The following is a 15076-nucleotide window of genomic DNA, read 5'->3' as shown; positions in this document are numbered from 1 at the left end:
CACACTTACTGAAATCAAATTTAATGATTTAATTTTTGAGGGTCTTTTTTGACCTCAACAAACAAAAATGTCATCTTCGTCATGAGACAATTTAGCCTCTGAGGGCAGAGGCCAATGTTTCTGGGCTTCCAGAGCAGCCAGTTAACGGATATCCGGTTAACGGGCCAAGACTTCCTCTTCTGTGGGCTGGTCATTGTTTACAGTGCGATCTCAGCTAACGCCTGACAAAAAGCTGAATGCAGATAAATAAAATAAAGCTTATAAAAGCCAATAAAAAGTCAATAATCTCTGGGGTTCCAAGATTGATAAAAAAAAAAAGCCCTCAGATGATAGCCGATGGGTTCCGAGATTGCATTTCATTAAACTGGACCACAAATGGAAACCAGAAACGATACCAAATCCTGTCCCTTGCCTTCAGATTCTGCATTCATATGCAGACGTCCGTTTATAGAGATTAGCGCACTCACAACACAGTGGAGAGTCTTCATCACAATTAAAAAAAAAAAAAAAAAATCTATCTGAAATCTACTTGAGTTTTCTCCAAACAAAATGAGTTTAACAGTACTGAGACTATCAGCGATGCCCTAATGCATCACCAATTAAAACTTCATAAATTGCATTGAATGTTTAAGCAGTTTGCACAGAATTGGTCCTCCTGTAATTCACTTGGTGTCAGAGAGATACAGTACAGTAAATTGTGCCTCAACTACGTAATGGACTGTGCAAAATGTAGCATTAGCACTGTGAACCTAGAAGAGCAGCCCAACATCAGTGAATCCACTGGACTGACTCGCTTGTTAACTTCAGCTGAAAGTGCCTCTCACAGGGGAATGTTCATAGTACTGGAAACTGCTCCCTTGACAGCGCATTCTCGGCCGTCCATTTGCCCCTCGTTGTTGCATAAACTGTCAGCGACTTTGTAGTTACGGGGACTTTCTCCGAGTGCATCGTGTTATCAAACACGTGTGGGCACCGTACCTTTCCTTGCCGTCTGAGCTTCCCGTGATCCAGGGGGGGCGTTGATGTCCCCCGTGCCCTGGAAGTAGATGTATTTCTTCACAGTGATGAGGTTAGGCGCGAACTTCCACACATCCTCTCGGTCGTCGATAATGCAGACCATCGAGTCGCCACAAGGGAAAAGATTCCTGTCGGGAAAATGATGCAAAAGGCACGCTGTGCTTTTAGACCGACTGGCAAAACTTTCCCAGATAAACGCTGTGAGGCCATTATTGGTCTCTCTTCGGATGTAGTGATGTTGTATTGACAGATAGCGCGTTTTGCTATGAATCAAAATAAGGGGCACTTCAATTTCTTCCATCTATCCAATTTTTTTTTTTTTTATTTGTAAGATGTCACCGTCAAACGTAAGTGTAAGTGACACTGAGAGAATAATAGATCTCTACCCTTTGTGCCTGTCTACAGTCACTGACAATATAAACAGACTGTCGATGTACAAACAGGTACAGCAGCTAAGAATCTGTCCCATCATGACTTTAGGTTTTATCTATACAAAAAGGAAAGAGTACAATAATGTCTTAGAGAGTGGACAGGTGCAGGGTCACCGCAGACTACTCTGCGAATGATTGATTTAGCTGTCATCTTTAGCAGAAGGCAATTCCCACCTAAGATTCCCCGTCTTGGAGAAGGGATCGATGCATTCATCTCTGGAAAGGATCCGATGAGAGAAAAGCTTCTTTTCGGGATCCAGAAAGCCTAAAAACAAAAAGGAAGATAAAAGAGTAATGGGGGGGGGGGCAATTCAGCAGTATCTGAAATCCTACGCTTCCTCTCCAAGGCCACAGTAGGTATTTCACTTCTGTTGAAAACTTACATTGTACAATATACTACAGCACTTGCAACAAAATATGCTGTTTTATTTCCACACCACTTCTGTGACACATTAACAAAACAATCCTCTTACAAAGAAAAAAGCCATTTCTCCTAGTTTTAATACCTTCTCTGCAGTATTTTCTCATAGAATAAAGTTATAAAACCTTACTTTCTCAGGCTTTCTTACTATGTCTGAAACGAAATATACAGTTTGATGAAACCTCTGATAGAGACCTACCCTGACTGGCCAGCCAGGCCAGAGTCTCCTTTAACCACAACTGAAGCTGTCAATAGCTGGTGCTCCGAAACATGCGGACCTCCCCGCATCAGGGCCAGTAGTAAAATCCAATTCAAAATGCATTAAACATTCATCATATGGAGGCAGAACAGTACTGGACCGGGGCTGCCTCAATTGCATACAGTATGATGAAAGGTTGCAGCCTGAATGCCAAAAAGACAGCATATAAACACACTGCCTACACTTCAATATAATCCAGCCTTGAATCATGAACTGGAATATTTTCATTTAGAAGGAACCCAACACGAGGCAGCTACCAGCAGCTAAAACTGGGCTGGAAATGGAAGGACTGGCAGGTAACCAGCCAGGTGGTAATGCAAAACATTAAGTGGCTTAATATGCATTTTAAAACTTGGCACCCTTGCTGCTTGCAAATGACACATAGAGACATTAGATGCTCAACAGTGGACCAACATCACATCAGCTGGAACACAAAACACGGGCAGACGCTTCCCTCTTGTGGACACAAACAGGAAGTACAAGTAGGAGACAGAGAGTTTGCCTACACTGTCAAAATCTAAATATTTTGCATCCTGTTGCATTTTGATGACAATGAAACTATGTGGATGAATGTAATCAGTGCCTACATAATGTGGGGAAAGTGCTATAAATTGTGAAACAATGAGTTCATTACCAGCAATGGTGTGTGCGTAAAGGCGGCTCCCGAATGTGAAGACATGCAACTCGTACAGCTTGGCAATTTTCTCCAGGAATTCCTTGCAGTGTGGGCGTAGCCTTGTGTGGAGCATAGGCTCTCCTCGCCCAAGCTGGAAGTGGAAAATGCCCTGGAGGAAATGACAAGGTGTTAACTATGACACAACCAGTTAACAAACACAGATTTAGGTCTCAACATCTGCTTGTAAATAAGATTTTGAATAAGAACTAGTGGGAAACTGTCAATGCACAGTACTTTCATGAAATGATTATCTTGTTTCTAATGGTAAAAGGAGAGCAACTCTGACCCAAACGTGTGCACGTTACTAAATACATTCAAATACAATCATTTCTATTGAGGCTTTGCCATTCTACTGGCAGACAGCCGTGATCTAGCTCAGGAGAATCATTCTGAATCCATCCACCTCAAAAATTAAAAGTACTCTTTCGAGTTTTTGACCACTCTGAGCAATGCTTTGACAAGTGGGTCCCCACTTTGTTTGTATTGTGCACAAGGACATGGGCGGCACAATTTACATCTCGACACTGGTTTCACCCTACTCCGCTCAATGACAGCTGTTAACACACCAACAAACGCAGTAATGCGCCAACAAAGGCAGGGAAGGAGAAGACTGAAGGAAATACATACAGCGCGTTTGTTTCGGCCTTGGCAATGAATGCACACATAACACCTTTATGTTCCCTTCATACTGGGGTTTTTCATGACTATGTACAGTGTGGCATTTATTCTTTATGCTATTCTATAAGACGGAAGCATCAACGAATTAAGTACATTTCGTGGTGGAGTATAAAGCGTCACAGACAGTGAGGCTGCCTCTCCATCACTGTGATGGCAACACAGAATAGTGACATGATTTAATACTACCTTGTTGGACATACGCTGGCAGTGCTGTTCAGTGGTGTGGATCAGCGTCTGGTCCAGATCCACCATCAGGACCAGCTTTTTGTTCCGGTAGAGTCTCTGCTGGTCTTCTCGGCCCAGCTGCTCTGCTTGCTGTCGTGGTGAGTGAAGACGATGAACGGAACATCAGAAAACCTGAGCAAGCACTACTTTATGTTTCTGAATACGCGCTTTTTGTCATATATTATTATTCATTAATAAAGTATTTACTGCCAGACTCTCACATGGGGTTTTAAGCTTACATGTTTTGATTCTTTTAAGCTTTGTGATTAAAAGTGTGTGTGTGTGTGTGTGTGTGTGTCCTGGGTAGTGAGCTGCATGTAATTACCCTCACAGGGTAATTAAGTCGTATTTAATTGGATTGAACATAACTAGTCCTGGAATGCAACTTAGTGTAGGGGTTATGGCAGATGCTCTGGCCTTAACTTTAGAGGGAAAACCCAAATATCCACATCCACCTTTGATATGGTAAAATATTTTACAGTATTTGATGACACATTCATGCATAATTTAAACTGGTTGTCCATGGAAACCTAGACCTACACAGGCTCTTATTATGCATGACTATGTTATTATCGTCTGTTTCAGCTGAGAGTTAAGTGCTCTAAATGTTTTTTAAGAAGATTTCCCCCCCTGAAATACTTGAAATTCCCCCGGAAACAATAAGTATTTTGCATGAAAATTAATTCAATTTGAAGATACAAAATATCAGCAAAAAACAGTCCATGCATAATATCTTGGGAAAATATTGCAAGGATTGGGGGCACTCTGCACACACATGCGCACACATGCGCGCACACATGCGCGCACACACACGCACACACACACACACACACACACACACACACACACACACACAGGTCTAATAATGGAATGAATGATGTATGTCTGCCCCACTAGCCCAGTCCTCCACGTATCTCCATCATATGACTCACCTCTGAGCTGACCATCAGCTCGGGGACACTGTGCACCATGGAGACGGTTGCTGTGGAGATGGGAGTTTGCTGCTTCCCATTTGTGCTCTGCAGCCTGGGAGAGAGAGGGGGGGGGGGGGGCAGCATCATTTACTGGGGTTATTTTGTGGTTTGTGTATCTCTTAGCTCCTTGAACACATTGTGACTGAAAAGAAAAGCAGCTTTCACAAAAAACGCAAATTAATGTTAGACTAGTCTGATGTGAGCAAACGTTTGCAGTGAGCACAGAAACGACTCCAGTTAGCGAGTGAATTGGCTGATTGTTGGCAGTTCTAAGCTACCTCAGACTCACCTTGTTTGTCTATCAATACATACAACATGTTATCAGATGGCATGCAAAGTTACTCCCTGCTGTTTGAGATCTCAGTGCCACCAGGTATTCACATAGTCATGTATCCCCATAATGCAAACTCTGGAGGTGATGACAGTCACCTTTCAAGCAGTACCTTCAAACACAGCCATACTTTTACATCACAATATGGCACTATGTTTCTTTAAATCAACAAGATCTGCAATAAATTGAGCATGTCTTGGATTCTAACGGATAGCTGTAAACGTCTTTATAAAAGTGACACCAGGGACAGTGCAGAGTGTGAGCACTTGATCCATGAGCTCTGGTGCCACCTGATGGTATTAAATAATACAGAATCAACCACAAAAACTTTGTAAGTTTACTAAGCAATCTAGTGAGTTTTTTTTTAAAAAGGCACAGGAATGTAACACCCTTACAAAGATGATGTATTAATCAGCTCTAAATTGTTTCTTCACTGGAGCGTGTCAGGTGACTGTGTGAAATTGTAAGCATCAACTTTTAAGCTATTTTGGTAGCGACTGCACAGTGAGGGTCAAAGTGTGAGCAAACAGTGCCAAACATATCAACCCAAGAATGAACAGGGAAATTAAAACATACAGGTTTAAGTGTGCTCTGTGTTTGCATTTCCTTACTGAGTCAGGTCCTGGCCACATTCAGCACATAAACCCTTCATTACTATTGGATGGCTGCACTCTTCTATTCTGACGATGGCACCACTGAAGGAAAAAAGGAAAAGAAACGTTAGTGTAAACACTTGGCCTTGGTATAAATTAAGTTTATTAGATGTTACATGTTTCAGCACTTGTACCTCACGGATTAGCTATGAGCCTCAAAACTAGTAAATTGCTTTGAGTAACTGGCAAGTGTTTTTATAATAATGTAATTACTTAGAACACGAATAGCTCGGTGTAATGCACACAGTTGCTTTGTAATTAAGAGACCACAGTTAAAAACATTACAAATTGCTTTTCTGTTGCAAATCTTCTCCCTCTCCTGCTGCAGACAAAAGTATCTCTGTTCCTCCTGATTATTAAAAGCAGTCACTTTTGACACACGGTCCATTTTGATATTATTTCAGATTGGCCACAACAAGCAGCATGGATTTTTAAAGTCAGGAGGGAACAGGAGTTTACAAGGAGCACCTGAAGGCAGCACAAGCCTGTCTTCTCTCGGGGGGGGGGGGGGGGGGATGACAGCAAACCATTTCCAGTCTTGAATCAGAGCTGTACATGTTCATCAATGATGTCAGAGGCGTGTTTAACCTTTCTTACTGTAAATGACTGCAAAGTAGACCGCTTATACTAGGTGCACTCCACAGAACAAGTGGGACAATTTTAAGACTGAATGCAAAAAAAAAGACAAGTGGAACTAAGTAGCGCTAATTGAAATATATACTGGTGACAAAGTCTGTTTCTAAGCAGCTGCTGTTATTCTGAAATAATAGGCTAGTTTAGAATTCACGAGGACAGCAGCAGCCTCGGACCGGTCTTCTACCTGTCAACCTACACGGCTTGTACACACTCCGTGCACGCGAGAGACGGCTGCGTCAAGGCAAACACAACGAGACATGGCTTCACGTGGTTTTTCCTTCAAAATAAAAGCGTAGAAATAGTTTGCCTTTAAGCATGATCGCAAGTATATCTAAGTAACAATTCAAAAAAACATATGCTATTTTCTAAAGTCCTGCTCGCTGTTTTTTGTCATCTCCACTGTAATTTAAACGACTGAGAGAGTTCAGAAACAGATGATCTAAAAGAATACTCTTTTATTTTGAAGGTTTTGGCCATAACTCTGCTCGTTTGTTTTGACTGACTTGACAATGCTGTGAGCAAGTGCTGTGAGTGTTGGTTTGAGTACGGCTAGCAAACAAGCTAACGTTAACTTAGCACCAATATATAGCTATGTTAGCACGTTAGCTAGCTAACGTTACACTGCGGGTGAAGCCAGTACCTGGCAAAGCGGTACCAAAACTACAACTGACATGTTGCCTGTAGCCTTTCCAGGCAGGGGGCAGGGCGACAAACATTAGCTAGCTATAGCAAGCAGAGTGACTCACCCGGGAGGTATGACTTGTCCAAGTTGACAGCATAGCTCCTTGACTACTCCAGCACGGTCCGATTTCACCTTCTTCTCTGGCAGCCTGGCAGCCTCTGTCCCCTTCTCCTGAGGTATGGGGGCACACAGTGCTAGCACGGAGTCCACGTTAACAAGAGACCCGGGTTTGACTTTCCACTCTAGAAGCCTTAGAGGCAGAGCCCCGGTCGGCCAGCAGATATCTGCCACCTGCACCGCGGGGCCCTCCGCTGCTGCACCGCCGCCGCCACCGCCGCCAGAATCTGCAGGAGGATCCTCCATCTGCCCTGCACTCTCCAAAAATCCCTTTAGTTCTCAGCAACGGTCCACTTAAAACGTATCCACTAGATCTCGCAATGCCCCGTGTATCATTAAAACGTGCAATCCATTAGCATCAAGGAGAATTAAAACAAATGTGCTGCCGATTTAAACACAGTGGCTCCCACAGTCAGCTATGTTCGCTCTTCCCGCCCGTAAACAGGAAAGCGCAACACTGCAGCGACACGGGTCGCTACAGCATCCGGTAGACCATGCAGCCTGCTAGATGAAAAACATACATTTTCCACTTAGGTTTCAAAATAAAACCTCTAATGAATTACTAGCGCCACTTGGTTTACTGAAACTTTTAAGAACTCCAGTTTACTGCATACGTTATCTATTGACCCCGTTGTTTATTTTGAATGCGTGTTGTTATAGATATTACCTGCATATCTGTGTCTTTTTGCGTAAGGGAGCAATTCTACAACCTTTCTTTTGAAGGCATACACACGTTTCCGGTTTCGTTCTAGCTAGATTTTGCTGACTTGCCGTTGCTATTAATTCTGTACACTGACAGTAAAACTCTTGCGACAGGCACATAATAAACGAGTTTTTACATTTATAACACAGTATGTTAACATAAACAACGACAACATAAATCCCAACAAGATCTGTCTAACAATAACAGAATCCACTCAAGCTGTCTTTGGCTATTCTTGTTTTTTTCTTTCTTACAACTTTCCATAAAGCTTCAGTGGAGCCCACAGAGACTTACTTGATGTAAGATGATGTAACATAGAAATAATACTTCACTAATGTCTCATGTGGCACCGTCGGCGGTAGCAGGCTCATTTGCTTGCTCATTATGGCTGCATCACATATCATTTGTTGTACGCAGTGGCCCCCCCGGTTATCAATCTACATACAGCATGTGCTGTTAAAGTGCATGTAGGTGGATTGGGCTCTTCCGAAGTGAAGCAGAAAATATCTTAGTCCATTTACTTATTACATTACCGACTCTCAAGGTCATATCATTCTTTTAAAGTATTTGTTGTGCCCTACGGGATAGGCAACTGTCACTAATTGACTTTATAGGTTGAAGTTCTATCGATGAAGTCTTTGTCACGTGTAATCATATAAGGTACAATCACACTGAACTGTAATCCCACCAGTACTTCCAATTTGAGTATTAAAAAGAATAATGGTAATGCAATGTGTAAATGGGGGGGGGGGGGGGGGGTAAAGGGGGTAGGAGGAGACACGACAAGTAAATACAATAAAAGGACAAGCGCATGCCTCGAACCACACCGTATAATCAATGACGTATCGTTTCGGTACCTCCTACCAGAGAGTGCACCATCAAGATGCTTCTCTGCCCTGTCCGCACGTCGGACTCGAACACCCGTCCTGCTTGTTGTTGCCTCACCTGGATGTGTTTGGCCCTCCCTGTTAAGTTTCACATGCACCTGTGGCGCTTCTCTGCGTGCTCACCCTCTGACATGTACACCTCATGGTTTCAATATGCAATTGACACACGCATGATGTCCAGTGCACAACCTACACTGAGACTGGACCTTTCAGTGAAGTAGGAGACATCCTGTGTCCACCTGTTAAAACTTTTGAAATGAACAATATTTACATATTGATAATGCTATTTATTACGATGGTGCACTCCAGGCTCCACATCTTCGGGTGTCTGGACAGAGAAAATAAAAAGACCTATGCTTAAAATAAAGCTTCACATTACCCCCCGGAGAAGTATTTTGTCTAATGAACAAGATTTAAGCGGAAACGGAAGTAAGTAACTAGATGGGAGTGCACGATCTCGTTCTGCCATGTTTACTCCTCGGCTAATCCAATAGTAGGCGTGCTAGTGAGTATCTGCACATGAATTGAGGTGGTACTAGTGGACGGCTACATTCCTAACAGGAAGGACATTTTGGACATTAATTCATCGCTGCGAGCAGAGCTATTTTTATTACACCGGGAAACATGACAGGGGACACCAACAGAGTGGTAAATAAACATTATACCTAAATCATTTTAGCTCGGTTTGATACTAGTAGCGTTCGCTAAAGTTAGCTAGTTGACCTGCAGCTAGCTACGTTAACTGTAGCTGGCCACGTTAGGAACAGTTACCAGTGGCATCAGTCATAAAGAGTTAGCTAAAGCTGTAATCTTTTATTGTGCAACAGACAAACTGGACGTGTGAGTATTGTCATTTGACATTCACATATATTTGTCAAGGTTGTTGTATTCCACTCATTCATTTTCCATTACTGTTGGCAGCTGTAACTTAGTTTAACTAAATGTGCCTCTGTATAAACATTATTCCTCCTCACTCCCTGCTGTGTCGTTCATTGTGGTGATGGGGAAAAGCTCTGCAGACTCGTTCGGCTCGGTGTGTGAGAGTGACAGAGAGTTTGTTTGATGTTTCAGTGCTGAGGTCCCTGACATCACAGCTATCTGTACATCAATTTGTCAGCACTGGAGACATTTTGTCCCTCAGATGCAGACAGCGAACAAAAACAGTATCATAGGTCATATTGGCCTTGATCTAGAGCCCCCCCCCCCTTTTCCCAGCACACACACACACGCTCTTGCTGTTACTCAACACACAATCTGGGCCTGTCTTGTGAATCAAACTTGATTTAAGCTGGATCTGAAGTGACATCTGCCTCCTCAAGACTATCAGTGACAGTCTGGCCTACAGGTCTCAAGAAGGTGGCAATCAAACTACCATGAGGCAGTGTCCAACAGGGTTTAGAATAAATGGCATTGACATGTTGCACGAATAGGTGATTAGTCAATTAGTCAATGAATAGAAAATAAACTATTTTGATAACCACTTACTTGTTGTAAGTCATTTTTCCTGCTGTTCCTGAACATCTTTGGGTTTTGGACTGTTTGTCATACAAGATGAGCAACATGAAGATGTAACTATGTGCTTTTAAAAAAACTGTGTTAGTGATTTTTCAGCATGATTTCTTTGGGGGTTCTCATTCAAGCGCCTTGGTTTTGTCTTTTAGTTAAGGTTGTGTCTGCATCACATGGCTCTGCTCCGAAGACTCCCACATCCCGGCTCATCACTCCAAACCACCAGATCCTTCAGTTCACTCAGGTAACCAAATACCAGCCGGGGCATAATCCCAGATTTACGTCTGTCCATGACGGTGTTACTGTCTTGATGAACGGGACTGTCTCTTCCAGGGAAGGTAAGCGCAGAGGGCTGTTATGGAAGACGCTTGTTGGCATCTCTGTCGGGATACCCGCGGCAGTGGGAGTTCAGTACGCTGTGTCCAAACCAAGAGAGAGGAGGAAGATGAGGATTGTGATCGAAGGATTTTGTCGCTTCTGCAGGTTTGTCTGTACCTTGTGTTGACCGATGTACCATATCAAAAACATACAAGCTAAACTAATTCAGTGCGTGGAAATACAGATTTATATTACTTTTTTATAATCTGAATTTTACGTAGATGACTTTTAAATTAATTATTACTTTTGTCATTTGATTTATACTATTCAAAATAAAGGTACCAATGAATGTTTTGTGTACAAATTAAAAATTAAACTAATGTTGTTGTCCATATTAAAATAACCCTAACCCTATAGTTCAGTTTAAGGATCCAAGTTAAGTATTCTCACAATTACAAGGACTTTGACTCCACCTGGTAATACCTCGTTGTAGCTGTACCTTGTGGCTGCCATGAAGCTACAAGGAATCTGCCCTCCCAGTCCATAATTAGATGAATATCTGGCCTTGAGAGTATGAATCGCTCACATTCCTGTTAGTGTCATGTTGCAAGCCAAATCCAGACCTTTTTGAAGTCCCAGCGAGCCTCTTATCTGTGTGTCCTCAGATCTGTCTCTGTGGGAATCTTTATCTCTGTGGATTACTGGTGGACCACCAATGTTTCTCTTCGTGGCCTGGATGAGGTAAGTTCCATGTAATTAAAATGGGTCGTTGTGGGTTTACTCAAACTAGCTTTTAGCTCTGTAGCCGTCACTCTCTTGTCTGTGACTGCTGGTCTGATTTTGACAGGAGGGATGATGAATCTTTTCATTGTGTTTAGGCACCTTTTTAAAAGGACTTCTCTTCCTAACTTTGATTAATTAAGATAAATATTGATGGGTGTCTCTGCAGCTGAGGGGTCACGTTGCACCTCTCGTGAATACTATCAGTGATAAAGTCATAAATGCATCATGGGCTGGTGGTTCCACATTTACTGGTGATGTTCTATCACTGCGGGTGTCACTGTTCTATGGACAATCACGTCTCACTGCCGTCCTCCCCTGCTAGAGCAGCGCATCCTACCTGTCCAAGGTGTCAGCGTGCCACCAGAGGGCAGCAGAATGCATGGTGGAAGGGGCCATTAGGAACGGCGGAATATACATCAAACTCGGCCAAGGTCTGTGTTCCTTCAACCACCTCCTGCCTCCCGAGTACATCCGCACCCTGCAAGTCCTGGAAGACAAGGCCTTGAACAGGAGGTACAAAGAGGTGAGAACGGCAATGCAAACAAGGCTCAGTGAAAGAGGGGCAGCTTGAAATTTCTCAGGACTGTGTTTGTCCCTGTGACAGGTGGATGCTCTCTTCCAAGAAGACTTCAACAAAAGCCCAGAGCAGCTTTTTAAAACGTTTGACTATGAGCCCATAGCTGCTGCCAGCCTGGCCCAGGTTCACAAGGCAGAACTGTTTGACGGCTCCCCTGTCGCTGTGAAGGTGAGTCCTGGTTCTGAGACCACACTTTTAGTTCCCTTTTTTTTGCCTGCTTTTTGGCTGGGTCACTTTCAGGTACAGAACTCAGGAAGTAGAAGGTCATGTTGAAAAGATGGCTCAAAGTGTACTGTGCAGAATCAGACTATTCAAGTCCAGCTTTCAAGTTTGAAGTCACACCACTTGGTTTAGCAATCAACCTTGAAAATGTTGCCCCCATCTTCTGCGACCTGCATGGAAATGAATCTTTTTTTGTGTTGTGTTTTCAAAAGCCTGTTTCTGTTCTGGTCCCCACAGGTGCAGTACATTGACCTCAGGGATCGGTTTGATGGTGATATCAGAACATTGGAGATCCTGCTGGATATTATTAAGTTCATGCACCCCAGCTTTGGATTCCGATGGGTCCTTAAGGTCAGAAAACAGTCGTGTTTCTTGGTGAACCTACGGTGTACGTCTGGGGCGAAGATGTTCAGCCTATTGTTGATTTTATCTTCTGTAGGACTTGAAGGGCACACTGGCTCAAGAGCTGGACTTTGAGAACGAGGCCAGGAATTCTGAGAGGTGCGCAGAGGAGCTGAAACACTTGAGTTTTGTGACTGTACCCAAAGTCTTCTGGGAGCAAACTAGCAAGGTGAGGTTGTTATTATAAAAAAAACAACAATAACTGGACTTCCATCCTCTCCTTTGCTAATTCTTTTTCTCGCTTTACAATTCAAAGAGAGTGTTGACGGCAGAGTTTTGCAACGGCTGCAAAATCAACAATGTGGAAGAAATAAAAAGACAAGGATTAAACTTGAAAGATGTGAGTTGATGCGCTCTACACAACAGAGTATTATCATAGAGATGCTGTGTGAAATACCTTATCAAATGTTTGTTCTTCAGACTGCAGATAAACTAATCAGAGCATTTGCTGAGCAGATATTCTACACTGGTTTCATCCACGCTGACCCTCATCCTGGAAATGGTAGGTACATTGCTCTACAGTAGGAAAGAGAATATCATTGGCACTATTTAGCATCAGTGACTAGTGCATTAAGGCACTTGGCATTGGCTTCACCTTTCAGACCTGGAGGTTGGTGGTTCCATATTGTTCATAACTTCTTTGTGTTGGCAGTTCTAGTGAGACGAGGTCCCGATAACAAGGCAGAGCTGGTGCTCTTGGACCACGGCTTGTACGAATACCTCAGTCAACGGTAAGATTTGGCTGAATCTGTTTAGTAAGAACCTCTGAGAATGTTCCCTTCTAACTGTGACCTTTGACCTTAGTGACAGAGTGGCCCTTTGTAAACTGTGGAGGGCCATAGTCCTGAGAGATGATGCAGCAATGGAAAAGTACTCCAATGCACTCGGTGTCAAAGGTGAGGGAACAGTTTAGATATATCGTCTCCTCTTAACAATGATTTGTCAACCAGATTATGTTTATTTTGAGACAACTTTTTTCCTCACTATGTCGAGCAGCTCCACTTTGCTGCTGCGCACTAAAACAATAATTTCGTTTCTCATCTAATTGGCCGTGCAGAGTACTTCCTCTTCTGCGAGATGCTGCTGCAGCGGCCAATCAACATGCAGGAGCTGGGTCTGTCCAACATCCTGAGTCGGGAGGAGACGACCTACATGCGCAAAATGGCCAGCCAGCGCTTCGAGAGCATCATGCAGGTGCTGAAGTCGATGCCTCGGCCCATGCTGCTCGTCTTCCGGAACATCAACACGGTCCGAAGCATCAACATCACTCTGGGAGCGCCGGTGGACCGCTACTTTGTCATGGCCAAGAGGTTAGAGCAGCCGCGACACTGGTGCTTTGTAGGACTATTGGCAACTATTGCATGGGTTGCTTGTTCCAGGATGTTCATTTAAAACTAACACGCACTTTGACTTCTGGTGTAAATATTAACAAATAAAGTCGTTGACATCATATCTCCCCAGATCTTGATAAGATATGGTGAAAGTTCTCTTGGCTGCAGCCCTGCAGAAAAAGGCTGATTCATTTTCCAGTATTAGCTCTGGGCTGCAGAACAACCAGTGCAGCTGTGCCACGCACTCTCACCCCATTAACTGCTCAGTAATGGAGGCCGGTGTCACAAGTGAGCACTGTCAGAGTGCTTCAGCCACAGAGCAGCGTTTTGTCTGCCCTGCTGACAATGTGGATACTCTGTTGGTAAACGTGTTGCTGATTACGAGAAGCACCTTCATATCGATGACGTCCCTCTTGTTCTGCAGTGCCGTGCGAGGCTGGGGGAAGATTCAGGCAGAGAAGACCGGGATGCTGCCAAGGCTCTGGGTCTTCCGTTGGGTGAGGACAACATGGGAGACCCTGAAGTTTGAACTGGCTCTGAGGTAAAAACTCATTTAGTTTGTGTCAATAATGCAAATCATGTTCTGAGGTTGGAGTCACCAGATAGTGATGATGTGGCTTTTGTCTTTTACAGGTGGGAGATCACAGTGATGAGAGTGACGCGTTCCTTCCTGAGCATGCTGTCGCACTTTGGTCTTGTATCTCTGGACGCGGACATGTTGGAGTACCTGAGATAGCGCCCCACTGTGAAGGAACGGAGAGTAAGGACCTATTCCAAGCACACGTCCATGCTGGAGTGTGAGCACTGCTTCCACACCAAATCACACGACTTCTTCAGACCGCTGAGAATATACTGAACTGCAGGACTGTAAAGCACCAAACCCACAGGCCAATGTTTTTAATTAAATTAATTCTATATATTTTTTATTATATTTACATATTTCAATTGTTTGTGTAATCTTAGTGCAGCAAATTGTTTTGAAATCCACTTTTGAGATATTTTAAGCTACAGTTTGTTTTGAAGAAACAAATCACTTATTCTATCAGATAATTATGTGTCGCAGCTGCAGCATCCTGGCTAAAAACATCAAATATATCATTGTATTAAATTCCATAATATGTAATAATAACTGTACAACAATGTTCCGCTGCGTCCCCACTGCAGTGTGAGAGGAGACGTTAATGAAAAAAAGTTTGTCCTGAAACATTTCAGTGCTTCGAGTGTAAAACTGCAGCAGAAATACA

The 15076-nt window shown here is 43.3% G+C and overlaps 2 protein-coding genes across 2 annotated transcripts in view; one reads left to right on the top strand and one right to left on the bottom strand.

The window, feature by feature from the left end:
* The window catches only part of ctdp1 (CTD (carboxy-terminal domain, RNA polymerase II, polypeptide A) phosphatase, subunit 1), a 59517-nt gene extending 52089 nt beyond the window's left edge, over positions 1–7428 (bottom strand). The window contains exons 1-7 of the mRNA XM_070922002.1: positions 7048–7428; positions 5624–5707; positions 4640–4733; positions 3669–3797; positions 2763–2913; positions 1623–1713; positions 979–1145 (exon numbers count right to left, since the gene is read on the bottom strand). Of these exons, the coding sequence (XP_070778103.1) occupies positions 979–1145; positions 1623–1713; positions 2763–2913; positions 3669–3797; positions 4640–4733; positions 5624–5707; positions 7048–7346 (1015 nt within the window). The 5' untranslated portion in view covers positions 7347–7428. The remainder of the gene's footprint in view (positions 1–978; positions 1146–1622; positions 1714–2762; positions 2914–3668; positions 3798–4639; positions 4734–5623; positions 5708–7047) is intronic.
* Positions 7429–9314: 1886 nt separating this feature from the next.
* On the top strand, positions 9315–14712 carry adck5 (aarF domain containing kinase 5). The gene is made up of 15 exons (XM_070922277.1): positions 9315–9338; positions 10352–10443; positions 10533–10682; positions 11183–11258; positions 11623–11823; positions 11905–12045; positions 12337–12450; positions 12539–12670; positions 12758–12841; positions 12922–13003; positions 13154–13232; positions 13306–13397; positions 13559–13811; positions 14257–14373; positions 14466–14712. Exons 1-15 carry the CDS (start codon positions 9315–9317, stop codon positions 14566–14568), a joined length of 1740 nt encoding a protein of 579 aa, XP_070778378.1. The 3' UTR covers positions 14569–14712.
* Positions 14713–15076: the final 364 nt, after the last annotated feature.

This window comes from Enoplosus armatus, chromosome 16 (genome assembly GCF_043641665.1).
Source record: "Enoplosus armatus isolate fEnoArm2 chromosome 16, fEnoArm2.hap1, whole genome shotgun sequence".
In the NCBI taxonomy this organism is placed as follows: domain Eukaryota; kingdom Metazoa; phylum Chordata; class Actinopteri; order Centrarchiformes; family Enoplosidae; genus Enoplosus; species Enoplosus armatus.
This window is presented reverse-complemented; position numbering and strand designations above follow the sequence as displayed.